At 39.0% G+C, this 17,911-nt stretch overlaps 2 protein-coding genes across 4 annotated transcripts in view; both read left to right on the plus strand.

The window, feature by feature from the left end:
- The window catches only part of TMEM263 (transmembrane protein 263), a 315,606-nt gene that overhangs the window by 147,187 nt on the left and 150,508 nt on the right, over positions 1-17,911 (plus strand). The gene's annotated exons all lie outside the window — the stretch shown is intronic.
- Positions 1-17,911, plus strand: part of RFX4 (regulatory factor X4) — an 85,528-nt gene that overhangs the window by 13,600 nt on the left and 54,017 nt on the right. The window contains exons 3-4 of the mRNA XM_009277015.1: positions 1,441-1,501; positions 7,003-7,126. Of these exons, the coding sequence (XP_009275290.1) occupies positions 1,441-1,501; positions 7,003-7,126 (185 nt within the window). The remainder of the gene's footprint in view (positions 1-1,440; positions 1,502-7,002; positions 7,127-17,911) is intronic.

Genomic DNA, 17,911 nt, shown 5'->3' on the forward strand with positions numbered 1-17,911 from the left:
CCCGGGCCCGGCCACGGCGCTCAGCATTCAAGCCCTGTGTGCCGTTTGTTTAGGAAAAACAAATGAAAAACACAATTTAAAAGTGATTTGAAATGTGTATGTTGGTTCTATGCGCTGAATAAAAGCAGGCCCCTGAAAGGCAGGGAAGGAGTGTGCGGTCCAATAATTAGAGGCCTATTGTCATGCAGATGCAGAAGAGGGGCTGCTCGCAGTGTCTGCCGGTAACTGTAAATCTGGATTTTCCTGACATTCAGGGGACCGGTCTCGCAGGCTAAAGGATGTTCGGTTAACACAACTTGCCCTATATATAACGGAAGAAATATTGTGGCGCGAGGGCTGAAGACAGCGTTTTCCAAAGTGGCGTTTTATTTGTGTGTGCTGGTTCTTGGGACTGCACAAAAGGCCTCCCAATGGGGTCTGATGTTCAGAGGAGATAGCCCGGCTCCCTTAAGATTCAGCATCCTAAAGGCTCACTTAAATAACTTCTAAAAGTTAATTGTATGAAGAAATGAAACTTGCAGCATGCTGTACAGGCACAGTGGTTTACCTCACTGTTTAGGTATCAAAGCCTTCCGCACTTAACATTTTCATCAGGCATAAAGTTGTTAAAATATCAAACTCTGTTTGATACAACAGTGTTTCCCAAAGAATACCCTTCTGGAGATGCTGATTGTGCTTCACTCTCAGCTTTCAGTTAGGACTGTTTTATATGCTTCACAAATCACAATTTAATAGGAATTATTCTAGACATACTTTTAAATTTTTGCAAAGAACTAATGTGAACTGGGAAAAATCCAGTATTTTAAACCAGTTTTGTTTTCATTCTCTTTTTCTTTATCCATCTTTTATTCAAATTTTTGGAAAGTCAGCAAATCAGAGAGTTACCTTGGAAACCGCTAATGAGGAATACTATCAGAAAAATTATCTGAAAAGGAATAAAGTATGTTGTAGAATGTTTTTCATTTCAATTTTTCTTGTTCAAAATTAATCTTTGTAAATTTGTAAACATCTAGTATGTATCATATGTTAGGATCAGAACAGTAGATGAACCCCATTAGGTTAAATGCCTCATCTAATATAAAACTTGGGTAAGGCAACTGTTCCCTTAAAGCAGGTGAAAGTGTTCTTATGTTTTGACATCCTGCTAGAGGTCTAAGATTCACTTTTCTTTTTTCACATAAACTTACTCTTTCCAATGCCATTATTCCTATGCACCACTCTGCTCCTGCTATCAGTGATGTTTGCAAGCTTTATTGCCTTAAGCAGTATCTACAGACGCTAGCTTAAGGAGCATCATTATTTACATTTCCACAATTTAGCAAATATTTTGGGAAAGCTTTGACACTTGAGAACATTTTTGATCAGATAATTCCTTACCAGTTTACAAACGCCTGAGCAATTCCTACTGAAATTACATAGTATTTTTTTGTTTCTTAACAGATGAGGAAAAAGAAAATAATAGAGCATCAAAACCACACTCAACTCCAGCTACACTGCAATGGTAAGATGCCTTTTTAAAAAAAATCAAGAAAACCTGTTAGTGTTTTTTATTATCCTTTTTCCAGCTGAAGTGAATAGAGGTCTTGGACATCTTATACAGTTCTAATGATACTTTCACTGTATGTGTTTAATTTGCTCATTAGCATCCTGTACAGTATTTCTCAACAAATGTCTTGCTCTTACGGGATTTGTTTGAACATAGGAAACCTCTGATACAGTTTAGAAGATCTACTTGGCATATTTGTTTGCCACTTTGCCAGCTGGTGATTTGTGGTTTGTCATCGTTGTTATATTTATGACAAAAAGAAAACTAGTACTGAGATTTTTTTTTTTAAGACTTACGTTTGTTTCAGTGTATGATGAAGCCCAACTTTACTGACTGTTTTACTGAACTGAGATCCCTGTAATTTAACATAGAAGACAACAAAAGAAGAGAGAGAGTTTGAGGTTTGATTAATTTGCCAAAATTCCCTTGCAAATTTAGTGAGGGGAAAAAGGGAAGGGTAATTAGGAAGAGAGAAAGAGAGGATGGGGAGAAGAAAGTTTGTGAGTCAGTCTACTGTGCTATGAAAAATGAACAAGTTCACTGTGATTTACAGTGGTATTTTTGGCTGCATGTTCTGTAACATTACATATACTCCTGGCATCTCTTTCTATAGGTTATCTCGTAGACTTTTGTTGACTTTTCCCTTAATTTAGGTTTTTAATTCTGGTTTAGCTTTCTTAATATTGTAAGTGGTCAAGCATCTTTCAGGGGATTCCTTGTATCTGGCAGAACAGAGCTCTGTTACAGAGAAGCCTTGGAGCATGCTTATCTGAAAATCCATACTCCTTAGCTTGTTTAAAGTCTTTTAAAAAAAGGCCTTTACTTCACCTGTAAGTACTTCTCATAGTTTTCTGGATGAAAAGATAGATTATTGGCAAAAAATGTGGGGTTTTAGCAAAATGTAAGCAAAATTATTTTTCTGCTTCTGTCGGTCTCTTGGGAGATCTAACTGAACAAACAGCAAAGAATAATTCATTCAGTGAATTTTACTGTTTCTCTGCCTGTGAAATTCTGTGATTCTTTGAAATATGCATCAAGAGGTTTATAGATTATTTCATCTATATTTGCTCTTTAACGTTGATGAGTTGAATTTTAGATTAAAAAAAAAAACAACAAACCTGTGGGTCAATTTAGAATAAGGTTGCTGCAAGTATTCAGTGTTCTGCCTTGAAGAAACTTGCAGACACTTCCAGTGCAAATACTGAGATGTGAAAATATAAATAAAGGGATTTCGTTCTGAATTGCTGCTGCTTTGTACGTATTTGTTTCACCAAAGTGCTGTTTTTCAGAAGTTCAAGAAAAGCGAATAAAGAAGGGGAGTGACTACAGACAGAGAGAAAATTGTTAAAATAATAGTGAAATGTCATAGATGTATTTTATTATTTTCTATTATGCACCCAAACACTTCAACACAGTTCAAACAGGATAACAAAGAACTATCTAGCTAAAATAAAACAGCAGGCAGGGCTTACCAGTCCCAAATTCAGAACAATGTTTATTTTGCAGTAGAGTCAGTTAAGAGACTTTTCCACAGGAGCAAATAACATAGTAGCCAAGAAGTCAGAGTTAATTAGAACATGCCAACGATACTGTTCCCAACAGAAAACATGCAAATACTGTAAACAATCTTTTGCCAAATACTTTCAAGCTTCCTCGGTCATAAAGGTTAGTAAATCCCTAAACTCCTGGGATATTGAGCCCTGCTGGAATGCAGTGTGCACGCTAATGCTCATTCAGCAGTGTTTGCAATAGAATCCTAGAATTTTGATTCTGAAAAGGCTGCTTACATCATCTTCCCTTCCCCCTTGCTGGTGTACTGGCTTACTACCTGTCTGTTGTGTTATGTTTCTTACACATTTATGTAGGTCAGATATTCTCCCCTTTGTGTCTTTTGGAGCATCTGCAATTTCCTCCATTCAATTTTCCACCCAGAAATACATGAGGGAACAGAAAGCAAAGAAGTTTTCAAGTTTAATTTCTTTAGCTGGTGTCAAACTGAATTATACTATTGGCTCAACCTGTAGGTAGAAGTTTCCCAGCTTACTAGCCATCCCATAGAACAGTTTTCTGGTGATTGCCATATGCTTTTCAGCTTACATACTGCAGCTTTGAATTGGTATTGCCTGGAGAAACTGTGCTACTGGGTTTGATACGCTAAATAAAATTACAAGCTCAAAAGTTGTGGTTGAAGTGCTAAAGTAGTAAGCTTGCTTTATGTGCAGATGTCAAGTTTCCACTGTTCTGGAAAAATAAATATTAGCATTTGCTATTTCTACTAGCAGCCCATGGGTTGGTAAGCTATTGTGGTTAGCACTGTACAAATGCTGCTCTGAGAGCTTCCTGTAGATTTAGCTTCACATGTTTGACAGTTTTGCCTGCTTAGGCCTCAGACCAAGTTTTTGCATAGTAAAGAAAGACAAAAGTCTAAATTTACCTGAATATGCCCTGGGTAAGCATGTGTCCTACGCTCCTACTGGAATCTCCGGGCCAGATTCAAGTGATGGAAGTGGTGGGGTAAATCATTGACCAGATTTCAGGGTAAAATACCAAACTTGCCTTGTTCTGGCAAACGGAGGCACCGTGGTTGCCTGCAGTGTCTGGTGTCTGCCAAGTTAAAGCTGGTCATGTTTTTACTGTTAGATGCTACTATCATTTACAGCTAATGAAGGCAAGAGCGTGTTGGAGAACAGAAACAGAGGAAACGTCAGTAGCAAGGAAAAAGAAGAAGAGGAAAGTAGTAGGGAAAGTGAAGCAAGACATAAAGGAAGTACTTCAATTTTGTCACATGGTTCATATTGCCATCACCTTTAGTAGTTATTTCTTGTCTGACATCTTGCTGGAAAGAGCGAACAACATCAATCCCACGGGGATCTATCCTTAATGCTTACGCCTCTCCAAAGGCAAAGTACATTGAACGCTACAAATGAGGAGGAGGAGGAGGAGGAAGTAGCTGAACTCCACAGAAGCATGACTGTCAGCCTGACTGAATATCCTTTTCCTGGAAACAGGAATGATGTTTTTGTTTTGTTTCATTGATGACACAAAATGAAGTGAAAGGCCTGGTAAATGTAGCATTACTGCCAAATACATCATAATTGGAGAAACTACACCAGCTTGAATTTAACCGTTAAGGCATGAATATACCAACACCTAGCATCCTTGTGCTTATCCCATGTTTCTGTGTGCATTATTATCTGTAAAGCTATAACTTGCTAAATACTTGGCTCTAAAATGTTCCTGGTTATTTCATTGGTGAACTGGTTGACCAAATTGTAAGTGTGAAACTTTATTTTACCTCAATTTGGTGTGTGCGTGTGCATGTGCGTGTCTACTTCTCCAAACACAGAATTATTCAAAGCACGGACAGCCTACTTCCATGCAGTTTGGTGGCTTACAGTGTAGGTGCTCCGAATAATAACAGTATTGTGAAGCTAAAGTCAACAAAACTATTCCATTTTTTGCAACATTCATAAAAAGAAGTAAAAAAGAGGAAGGTAAAGCACTGCTAGGTAATGGATTCTCCCCAGATTAGTAGTTTCACAGAAATTGTTATAATGCATCAAAATTAATCTGTTCTAGAATCCTTTATGTGATTAGCAATGGTAGCATCACAGTTGTTCTGTTGCCTTCGTATCTAAAAACAAGTCTGTAACAACACTACAGACCTGATTCTGCTATAGAATAATCTCATTTAATCTAGAAGTATATAAGTATAAAGAGGGAAACAGTAATAGGGACAGATAAAATTGTCATTCCTGTGGAAGGATTAGGGGGTTTATTGCTATACTGTAGTGGTACAAAAGGTCTTATTGTGAACTACTGGATTTCACATGGCTTTATTAGGACATTTAAAATGTTATATATATATTATTTCTGATAATGATTTGTTAGGTAGAAGATTGAGTTCATTATCTTTCCATAATACTGCAGAATGAAGCTGAATTCAAAATATGATAAAGTTGTTAAATGAAAGACAGGAAAATAAAAGAAGTGAAGCAAGATGGGGGTTTTGATCATTAAAAAAAAAGTTCAGGTATAATGGAGCATTGTTCAGTGTCAGACTAATGACTCTCTGTGAAAAAGAGGAGAAAAAGAGAAAAAAATCATCAGATATGAACAGAAATAATTAACTGCTTTTCTTTCTGTCCTGTCTTGGTCACGGAAGCTGACATTCCAATTAGCAGCTATAGTATACAAACGAACTCTCCAGGTTTTGAAAGGAGGTTTTGTTAAAGCGCTATGAATTTGAGGAAAGATGCCGTGATGATATTTCTGTAGAAACCAAGGAAGAATAGCTGTTGCCCATACAAACCGATTCCATTCATCCAGCCAGATATCTTATTAAAATAGTTTGCAGTCACAAATGATCACGATAACTGAAATGGAAGGTAGGTAGGTCCTGAAAAAGGCGACGAAGGAGAGAATCTAAATATTTGGAAGGTGTTCTACAGCTATCAAATGACGGGGTTATTTACTGTAAAATTGGAGGGCTTTGAGAATATGTATTAATTTTCGAATACGTTTAAGAGGAAGTTGCACCTACCTTCTTCTAGCCAGCAAGGCAGACAAGCACACATGTAAATATATGCATATGAGTGACACCATGGCTGACAAAATTAATTCTGGTTTAAAGTTAAGTGTGTATGTAAACACCTCTTGAAATTTGTTGGATCAGCAATCATAAAAATGTCATTTCAAAGGAATGTTTCTTCTAATCTATAGATTTATAGTGAGCCCAGTTTCAGATTTTGAAGATGAAGCATATGCATATTCATATACTTGATGTAGAATTTAAAATTTTATGGTTGTGTGTTTGCATGTGTAAATGAATAATAACAGTTTCTACAAGGCAGAGGAGGATGTTATTTCACTATTTCATTTAGCATTATATTCAGATCATGGACTCTTTCTTCACTTTGTCTATAAGCAATAGCAAGAAAACATTATACAGATATGATTTTGTGCACACTCTTGAGTATTTGCAAATAACTTGCGCATCTGCTTCCTCAAGGTACGGAATTTTGCAGCTGGACAGGAGTGAAGAGAGTCCTGCAAAGAACAAGAGAATGCTTCCCCTCAGTGAATGTTTGTTGTTTCGTAGTTGTACATATATTTGTTTACTGCAGGATGCTTTTAGGGTATAACAGATTACTAGTATATTTTTTCCTAAAAATAGCACCTTTGGAGCACGGTCAAACCCCAATATCCCTTTGTGCTAATCTCTACTTGCCTGAGAACTCACAGCCTATGTTTTTGATAGCAAGCATGAACCAAACGAAGCAAGTAAGCATTATGGAAAAGAGTTGGAAGGAGCACTTAAGAACAAAGCAGAGATAATTCAGTAGACAAGCAGAAGCCAGAATGTTTGGTCTTAAAGATGCAGCTTTGCATACTGTTTACCATACAGGACATCCAACATACTTGCAGTTCTCTCTGTTTGATATTTGCTTTTTAAGGCTGGAGGAGAACTATGAGATTGCAGAAGGTGTTTGCATTCCTCGAAGTGCTCTCTACATGCATTACTTGGACTTCTGTGAGAAAAATGACACGCAACCTGTTAATGCTGCCAGCTTTGGGAAGGTGAGTCTAAACAGCAGTGTGATACCTTGAGCTCTCACCTGGTTCAGGTGAGTTTGGATTATTGAAAAGAATTAAATCATCATTTACCATCAGAGAGAGAGGTATGTGAATGGAATCTCCTATGTATTCAAGTTATTGGACAAAGGCTAAAATTTTAAGTATATAGAAGGTTGGAATAATTTCTAATCATGACTCAGATCCAGAATACAATAAATTTTTTTATGACTTCAGGCCCCAGACTAGCTGACAGTGACATGGTATACAATATTGGCGGCTTGGAAGTTGAATACAAGCCAGTGGAAACATATCTGCATTGTGACCTGCACTGCTTTAACAAATACCTATTTTTAAAAAATAGAAGGGTAAAATATCAGTCATTTAATTCTGGGGCCTGTCTATGCGCCATTCTTGTAAGCATGATACGGAGATCCCTGAATTAACGATATCAGCCCACACTGGCAAATCCACATAGTGGAGCACAATGCCTCCAGATGTGGAAGTCCAGAAAGCATCTAACGGCATTTGTGTGGCACTGCAGATACAGGCTGCCAAGTTATCTTTGCACTGTGATTCCTTGTGCTTCTGCTTTCCAGTCCAGCTCTAGTAAGAGCCACTGCGGTTATCTCCAGACTCACAGTGGAGAGGCACTCTTAGCACAGATGCAGCTGTGCATTGTCCAGATGTGAGCAGTAAAGCTCTTATGCTATACATCACTAGCAGATGTTAATGGCTGGCTAGGATGTTACATAAAGTTCTTATTTTGGATTTGCTTGTCAGGTGATGTTTTCTTCTCAGTGAAAGATAGGATGATATTTTTATATTTTTAATTTTTTATTTAAAACTGAAATTTTATTATAAAATGTGTCATAGGCCTTTAAAACTTGTAGGCTATGAAAAAAACGAAGTGCAGAGTTTGCCATTGTTTTTGAAATGCTTGCAAGCATGAATCTGAAGCCGATTGTCCTGCAAGCTATTCTCTTCTAGTGTTTGCAACATTTGTTCTATAGAAGTGCTGGGTATTCAAAGAAGGAAAAATGTTCCTAGGGTAAGTGCCTGTGTAAAGAGTAGGTGAAGGAGAAGAATGTATTTAATGAGGTGTCATTTTCTATAGTGCATCTTTATGTAGGCAGTTTAGCAAGGCAAGTAAAATGTACCATGTTGCAATATTACTATGTTTCTTGTGTCTTAAAGACCTGCTGCATGGTTCAGTTGATTCTCTGTAGGTTTATTTTTAAATACACTGCATAAGTGTGAGTGAAATTGTTTGTTGTACATATTGCTACCAAGTGGTAAGTATAGTGGCAACATGTAATTTAGGAATAGTGAGAACAAGAAACAGATTTCATGCAGGCTAACACATTTGGAACGTGGGTAAAATTTACACACTGCTACTTTTGCTGCTGCTGAAAACTTCTCTAAGTTGTAAGGTGTAAATATTCTGAAATTATTTCATCAGAACATAAATTTACCAGGGACTTCACCAATTTTCAGTATGCAGTAATCTTGTTACACTGTATATTACTCCATCCTCCTTCTCCCTGCCCTTCATACACATACACCTGTTCATCAGTAGGAATACCTTGACCTAGAAGGACAGCTACAGTATCTTCCATCCAAAAATCATGGCATTCCAATGTGTTTTTCATGTGCTGTGTTCCAAGTGTTTTCCACTTGGTTGCAATAAAATTCTGAAGCAGTGATGCATGAAATTTGTTTTCCCTTTTTGTGGAGAGGAAGCCATACAGAATCATCCTAGTACTGTCTCAAACTAGTGCTTCATGTGGCTGTTACTTTTGGATCTGGGAACTGAGGCTTCTGCACAGGTGTGTCCAGGAACCTCAGACAACACTGGCACAAATATTGAAGAGAAACAGGCTTCTGCATCTGCAGAACCTGGAGCAGACCCCAGTGATTCTTTCCAACCTATTATTGCTAAGAAAATGTACTGCACAGTCATGAAGATCTGCAAGGCAGACACCCACTTCATTCAATCAATAGTTTGCAGTCAACTTCTCCTTCGGAGCAGGTACACGGATGAAGTTTTAGCCAACAGAGTTGTTGTCATGTGACTTAAATACCGCATTGGCAAAGTGAGTTGCATAAATGCCTTGGAGGCAGTGCAGTGAAATAGGTGCTATTTGAGGGCTTCCGCACTTAGCTGCTGAAACAGAGACCCCAGACATGTTTGTCCTCATTGGGAATCAAGAGCCCTGCAGCTGTCATCTCCTCCAGAGAAAGGAGTTAGTTATTCTGTGAAATTGTAGACAGTTCGCCTTTCAATAGACCACATTGAATTTATGATTCATCTTTGAACTTTAGCTCTGTGGGTAATGTTAAACATTTAGGCTTTTTCTTTAACAGACTGGTAGTTTTCAGAAAGAGACATGGAGTTCAGCACATTAAAACAATCTGTAATAAGTAACATCCTAATGTATTGTTACATACTCAGTTACATGTCAATTAACAGAACACTGTCTATTTCACTTTTAAAGATACCACTGGAGACGTGTGAAACTTGCCTGAAAGTGATGTCTCCAGATTAAGGTTTTGTAGACAGTGCTTCAGCCCTTGTGTACTTCTTAAGCCTGATGTAAGTCAAATATATCCACAACAGAGCATGGAAGGGAGAACAGACAAGTTGTTCATGAACAGCTGAACTAATGGACCTTGTTTCCTACCATCTTCTATGTTCCCTAAATCCATAACCTTACCTAAATCTTATATAATATCTCCATGTTTCCCTGCAGTACTTTCAATTATTTCCAGGTCCCGGTCACTACATCAAGGTCTTGCTTCTTCGTTTTCTCACACATCTGCTGCACCTTCTTTCTACATTATTTTTAGATTCCCTCATGTCTGTCTGTTTGCCTGTCTCTTTTTCTCTCCTCCCCCCATGCCAACAGCTGGGCAAGAAGCAGCATATGGCGTGGCTGGTTCAGAGCAATAGAAGTGTTGACTCATACTCATGGTTGTCCAGTCAGGCAGTGCCAAATGGCTCAGCTAAAGGCTGAGCTTTCCTCCCTGTCTTGTCCTCAGCATTAACATCAATATGCTCTCCCCACTATCCAGCCAGTGTTTTCTATTAAACTTCTAGGACATGGACTGGACCCCAGGCATTTGGTAATATTGGATTAGGGAAACAAAAATTGGTCTGGAGGGTGGAGAGATTAACAGAGAAACAGTAATATATCATAGACTGTTTCCTGCAGAAACCAGGCTAATAGGAACAAAAGTAACAAGAAGAGGAAAGAACAGAATTACTGTATAAATAAACACCTTTAAAAAAGCAACCTATACTCCTAAACCACTTTAGGTACATATAAACTAAGGAAGACTCTACTATGGCTGTTAATGTGATATATTCTTATATGACAAAGGGAGCTGGAGCTTTAATACGTTAACCAAGATTTTAGTGCTTTACTCACCCAATTAATATGTGAAAATTACAGGCAGTTCTGTCTATACTAACATTTGCCAATCTGCTAATAGCTACGCTACCCAGTCTGTCATTACAGAGCTTTTTCTTGCCTGCAAAAGACAGGACCAGGCATTCTTTTACGCATATACTTTAACTAAACAGTGACTAGGGGGGGCCCTGTATTTGCTGGTTACGGCTCGGCATCAGCAAGTGGAGACTCCAGTGTTAAACTTTGTCTCTTACTGTAGGAGCAAAATATATTATATTCAATGGGATCATGATTTCACCCAAAAGTGAAGCAGAATAAGTGAAACTGCTCCATGCAACCAGTGAGAAGACAGGGAAGTATAGTGAGGAAGGGCAGGCATGTCACTGAGTTATTAACAATAAAATGTTGCATATGAGAAAAAGCTTTCTCACAGTGAACAGGTTTAGGCTGTGAATTAGTCTTCAGGCAGCAGGAGTGAAAGCCCTGTTGCTGAGGTCACTTAAAAAAGATGGCAACCTTGTGCCCCTCAGCCCTGTGCTGCAAATACCTCGGGCTCTGCTCCGGGACCCTGTGGACTCGGAGACCAGTCTAAGGTGTTGCCAACTGGAAGTTCTTGCCGCTGCCTGCAGCGAGGAGGGCTGAGCAGGTGTAGGTTTTTTTCTGAGCAACATGTTAACATAAAATGGCAGTGATACTTAATACACTGAGCTGGGAATTATGGTGGTTGAAGGCTCTGACTCATTATTCTCACTGAGTTTAGTTGCAAACACTGAATCATTCTGAATTGGGGCCTTCACTGAATCAAATAAGTTACTTAAAAAGCAGGAATGTTTTAAGCATTTCCAAGCCCCTCAGTAGCTATTTCGTATGGATGGGTTCCATAAGGCTAGTTGGTTCTCTCCTAGCTGTAGCATGTCACCCAGCTCTTCAGCTGGGTTGGCAGGTCTTTGAGCTTCTCTTTCACTTTTATTTCCTCAGCCAACACTCATTTTTGTTCTTTGTTTCTTTTGAGACCCTGTATGAACCTTACTTTCTTAATCAAGCCTCTTGAAGATGTTATCTTCCTCCTCTGTACCGGTTTCCCCTACCCTCCATGTCCTCAGTTCACTGCTTTAAATTTACTGTGCAGTGCTAATTCACCTCCCGGACCCTGCCATCTCTCTCATACAGAACACTTACTTTCTTGTGGTGCAACCTCTTCTGCATCCTCAGGAAGTGTTCTTCCCACAACTCCCATATGCCCCCTGGAGGTTAAATACTTTCCTCTTGTGTTTTTCTTTTTTTCCTTTTGGTGCTTTCCTGCCATGTCTTTTCACAAGCAATAGTAAATTAATATTTGAAAAGGAAAACGAAGGATGCTGACACTGCAGGGTGGCTCTCCCCCAGCCTGAGGTCCCTTTACATCACTCTGGCAGCATAAAAAGGTTTAACATGGATGCACGCTCACATGAATTTTAGAGCCTCCTTATTGCTCCCTGAGTGGCTTTGCTGTAAGTGAAAATTAGACGCCAATAAATTTATTTCATTAAATAAAGAAGGGTAAAGTCCACAATAGATTTGTAATGTTAGTTAGGAAAGAGATGTTTTACATTTTTGACCAATATTTCCACCCCATTTCCAAAAAATGGGCTGAGGCACAATTATACCAGCAGAAAAGTGCTTTTTTTCCAATAGTTTGCTTTGCTCTGGGGAGGTACAAGCTGTACCAGCCAGAGTCCTCTTTTATCACTATGCACTGTCTCTATGCCCAGAAGCTTTGCCAGCAGGGCTGCTGCTCCAAGCATGATTAGCATAAACAGGATTTACAGTTTCGTGCTATCATACTATATATTTGATGTTTAAAAAGGACAGACAAGTAGCCTTATTGAAACCTCTTTAATAATGACATTGCAATGTGATTGCATTCTGGTTTGTCTTTTTATTGAAATGCACACGTCTGGAATAGCCTGCTGTGCATAAGGAGATACTTCTCCTGAAGATTTTTTTTTTTTTTCCCCCTGTAATCTCAATTTGCTCCTAGTAGCCTCAATAGTAACTGGTATAGCAAAGACAAATTTACTCTTAGTGCTCTCCTCCGATAGACTAAAGCAGCACTTGCTTTATTATGAACAACTACTACCTATGGAATGTTTTTTTTATTAGACTTTTTTCTAGTCAATATAGAAAAGAAAAATAGAACTGGGAAAAGATCAATCTAAAGCTGAGGATGTGGTTTCTGTTATTGCATCAAAGGATTGTATCAGTCTGTCTGTGCTATCTGAGCAGACCCTGCTTTTCCTTCATCCCTTTTTAACAGTTAAGGTTCCTGACTGAAGGACAGTTAACACCAGTATGACTTTTCTTCCTGATGCAGAATCTTCTAGGCCAAGTTCCTCTGAGGAGGCCATAATAACACAAGTACTGCAGAAGCAAGCGGTCATATAGGTGTGGGGAACGGGGATCCTACAGTGTAGTTGGAAAGCTCTTTGCACCCTTTGCTCTGCTTCACAGGTCCCTTGTATTATTGCAGGTTGCTGACTATTGCCGCCTTCTCCTTGAGCTTGAGGAGTAAGAAAACCAGCAAGGACACCTCAGTTTCTTTGGAGTGACTTTCCTTTTCCCAAAGATTTGCCCTTTAGCAAAGGGATTTTTGCTGGCTTTGCCACTTCAAGCATCTGGCTTCTAGTTAGGTCTTCAGCATGAAGTAGAGCAGCCTCTGGGCTGCTTCAACTCATGCCTTGTCAACACATCCCAGAGGCTGTTCTTACAGCGCAGGGTCTGCCAGAGTGCAGGGATGCTGGCGCTCAGCCTTTTCCCACAGATATGCTGGGTGATGGCAGTAAGCGTGCTGGCATCAGTACAGAGCAGGGGGAGTTGTGCAGGGTTTTAGATCTGCTTGGCTTCAGCAAGTCAGCACCGAAAGTGGCTGCAGCTCAGCTAAGCATCTGAGTCAGAGCATTCGATGTTTGCAGCTTTGTTGGGATGCAGTAATCTGTTTGATCATGCCTCAGGCTGAATTCCATCTGGCCAGTGGAGCTGCTGAAGGAGGATATTATTGTACATAGATGAATTTGAGGAGAGGTCTCACAAGCTTGACTAAAGGGTCCAGTTCAGTTGGAGTTCCTCATGGTGTCTGATCTCCGCAGCAGGCAGAATTGGGCACAGGCATTAAAGAAAATGCCAGCAGGCTTCTCTGACTTGCTTTGCAATATCAGTTGAGATGTATCAGTGCTAGAAACAAGATCTTATTCTACAGCTGGACCATGCCCTCTTCCACAAAATGATGAAAGAGAGTGGAGAGAAATGGGAAGGTTATTGAATCTAAACAGACAGCAGATCTGGGGTCAAGAATACTGGACCGGTACACTACAGTCTTCTCTCCTGGGCCATGCAAGTAAGCGAGCAAGGAGTAGACAGGGTATAGACACAGTCACACCTCTTCTCCTTTTCTTTGCACAGTTTGGTGGATTTGGGGGACAGGAATGATATTTTGTAACGGACTAATTGATTATGCTCTTTCTTACCAGTGGATGTTTCCTGGGGCAAAGCTTTCCTGACCTTTCCTCAAGGTAATGTGTTGTTAAGCCAGCCCCAAGCCATCTTTAAGCCAAAAGGTACCTGTTAGCACAGGTGTTAATAATAACAGATTGTCTCAGGGCAGGATTTTCAAAAGCACTGAAGCAGATGGGGAAACCCCTGGAGCAATACCAGGAAGCAATACCAGGCCAAAGATGAATGAGCCTAAAAATCCTACACTTCTATAAGATTGAGGATATCAGCGTTGTTTGTGTTTCATAGCGGTGAGAATAAGGAAAGCATAGCTGTGTGGGAGTATGGTTATATTTGGCATCACTGGTTTCTTTTCTGCTGCCACAGCAAAGAAGTTTAAGACTGAAACACTACAATAGAATTTGGTAAATAAACACAGATCTTCTGTACCTGACTTCGTAAAAGCAAAGCATGCCCTCTAGATATGGGACTTGAAACTTGAGCTGAGATAAACAGAGTGAGGCCCTGTTATGAAGAATTGTTATCGGAGGAAAGATAATTTATTCCACTGTGTTTAGAATCTCTCTAGAATGTCCCAGAGTTCCAGAGCCTGGAGCGTGAAATCCGTTTCTCATTCTGGCAGAGTACAAATGCTGGGTTGTGACTTAATTTGATTTTATTTCATTACCCTGGGAAGTTCTAGAAGCACAGCTAGAATTATTTTAAATAGAAAGGAACAAGAGTCATGAAGAATAACATCCCTCTAGATCAGATGCACTAACAAAATGAACATGTCTTTTGAAAAGTAGCAATTTAAATTATTCCAGGGAAAAGACTTCTAAAAGTCATCCTTTGCCTATTGCCCCCAGAGCAAAATTTAATATTTTGACACAGGGATGGAGGAAAAAATGACTTCAGAAGTTTCCAGATTTCTCTGGTTTCTTCCATCCTTATTTGTTAGCATGAAGGCAGATGCAACAGATGCTTTTTAAGATGGTTTGGGTTTTTTTTTTCCCTGATTCGTTTTGGCATCTCATATCATAGAATAATTTAGATGGAATAATTGGGAAACATAAAGTTCACAGTTTGGTAGTGAATGCAATGAGGTGTGATGGGTCACAGTGTAAGGATGAAGGCAGAATAGACAATACATTCCCCATTTTAAAGCTGGGGCTGGCTCTGCTTGTGTTGGAATGTCACAGTGCTGGAGATGTGAGGAGAGATGCAGTGGCAGAAATTACAGCTGGGAGTAATCAGGATGAAGGAATGCACCTTTGCAGCCATTTGCAGGTAACAGAACAACTCCTGCAGGTTAGCCATCTCTAAGGTTAATAGGTTGTGCAGACCGCAATACAGACCTTTACAGAGGAAGTGTATTTTTCTAGTTGTTGCTCATAAAGCTTTCTCTGTTTTGCATGGATGCTTAAGTAACTTATTTAATTTTTATTCCATTATTTTAAGAATGACCAAAAATACAAGTAACTAGATATTTAATTCAAGTTTATTCAGACACCTCTACTAGGTTTAAAAAGCCAAAATGGGATAAAAATCCTGTTAGCTCCAAGATCTGTGCAATAAATGTTGAATGTTGTACTACCAGAGTTGTAATCTCTGTGTGAGAGAATGATATGAGAAGACTTTTCTTTCCTGCATTCACTTTGGCTGCCCCGTACATTCAGAGTGGAAAGGTTACTGCCTGTCAGAAAGAAAAATGTTCCCTTATGTTCTACCTGCACAGGCATTTCTAAAACCATGTATCAGATTGTCTGCAAAACAGTTGAACAAATGCTGACCTGGATATACTAGTCCCCTGAAAAGGTGTAAACTATATATATATGTTGTTTTATAATGCAATGACTTCTATCTGGCTCTTATGTATACAGTAGGCAATCACCAAAAGAACTATGGAGTTGCAAAAAGATAAGGCAGTTCTTAATATTTTTTTTTTTTTTTTTAATCAAGAAAGGCATACAAGATCATCTATAGGCAGAAGATCAGGTCTTGAGCAGGGCACAGAGGAAAGAGATGGAGAACACAACTGAAGTTAGTAACTGAGAAAGAAATGGAAGGAGCATTGGGTTCTGAGGCTAATATAGTAGGGACAGAAGTTATTTGCATGTGAAACTCCTGGTCTACATCTGTCTCAAAACCAAAAAGCCAAGTAGCATAAAATAATGCCTAGCAGTCAAAACTGCCACATAATTTAGGTGGAATTTTACTTGGAAAATGTAAAACCTTTACCCTTTTACTCAGCAGATCTCATAGGGCAGCTGGATTTGTGATCACTTTGGAGAAGTATGAGATGAAATTTCAGTTCCATTGAAGGACAATGGTAAAAGGCCCGTTGGTGGAATTTACTTGGAAAATGTAAAACCTTTACCCTTTTACTCAGCAGATCTCATAGGGCAGCTGGATTTGTGATCACTTTGGAGAAGTATGAGATGAAATTTCAGTTCCATTGAAGGACAATGGTAAAAGGCCCGTTCACTCCAAAATTCCGTTGGATACCACCCATGAGATCTTTTTACCACTGCTTCTGTTGAGAAGGCAGCACTGCTGTGAGAACGGGGACTGGGCTCTGTTCTGAAAGCAGCTCGAACTGCGTGGTCTGGTCTTGATTCATTTGCTTGTGCAACCCCACTGCAGTGATGAAAGGAAAATGATCCAACTTGGTTTTCAGATCCGAACCTGAATTTTCATGTCTGACAATTAGGAACCCCCTTCCCTCCCCACCCAGCTGTAAAATTACCTCATTTTCTCTGTAGGTCTTTAAAAGTTAATAAACATGAAACACAATGATGATGTATTTTATAGGGTGACTTTTCAGGCTGAAAGTATGATTTAAAAATCAACATTTTGTACCCTCTGCTTTTTCCATTGATTTCAGCACTCAGTGAACTCCACTTTGTCCTGCCTCATCTGACTTCCTCTCTCCTTTCAGGGAAATCTTATTGCCTTTGGCAATACCATTACATAGGGATTCACATAAATGTAGCTGAATATAAACATTTATATGAGCAGCTAGTTCATTTAGTACTTGACTTGTTTTATTCCAAACATAAATACCCATGCTCATGTGTACCAGCACTCAAGCATGGGTTTGTTGTTATACATATTTTTTACATACATACATACATTTTACATATGCAGCATTAGATCAAAAAGTCCTGACACTTTGTTTTTCAAAGGTTTGCTAGATTATTGGGGTTTTTTTTTTTGTAAATTATTGGTAAAGAATATTTTAAATGGTGCATACTTTTCAGCTGTATTCTGCAAGATGTATCTCATTGTTTAAAATGTGCTGGATTTAAAAAAGAGACAAACAAAGAAAAGAAAAAGGGATCATCTGATCAACTGCTCCATTTTTCTTCTCTTTTCCTGATCACCTCTGCCCTGGTATGTAGAAATTGGCTGATTTATTTAAATCCCAGGAACTCCCATGGCATATGGTTCATGAAGTAGCATTTACAGTGTGCATTGTAACACTTCATCACTACTAGAAAGACTCTGAAAGTAATATAGGTTCATGTTGTTCCAAAAGAAAAAATAGGGTAAAAGTATCTCTAATATTAAGATTTACTTTTGAGTCTACTGTTGTAAAATCAATTTTTGGGAGAGGAATGGTATTTTCTGAATGATAACTGCCACCAAAAAAAAAAAAAAAATTAAAAAAATCCCCCAACCCCCAAAAAAACATCCTCAGAAAGTAGTTCTTCTACACTGCCTTTTTTCCCACAGCCTTGTGGAGCCCCCAACCCTGTCTGCAGAAAATGAAAGAGAGAGGGGTGGGATTAATGTGTAATTAAAGGGAATTTGGAAGGCTGAGATGTTGCGGAATGTTAGATCAGTAGCTGGAACAGCATGTGGTGTTCTTTAGGCCAACCCCAAAAAAAACATCCTCAGAAAGTAG

The sequence above is a fragment of the Aptenodytes forsteri genome, unplaced genomic scaffold, assembly GCF_000699145.1.
Source record: "Aptenodytes forsteri isolate BGI_AS27 unplaced genomic scaffold, ASM69914v1 Scaffold482, whole genome shotgun sequence".
NCBI lineage: Eukaryota > Metazoa > Chordata > Aves > Sphenisciformes > Spheniscidae > Aptenodytes > Aptenodytes forsteri.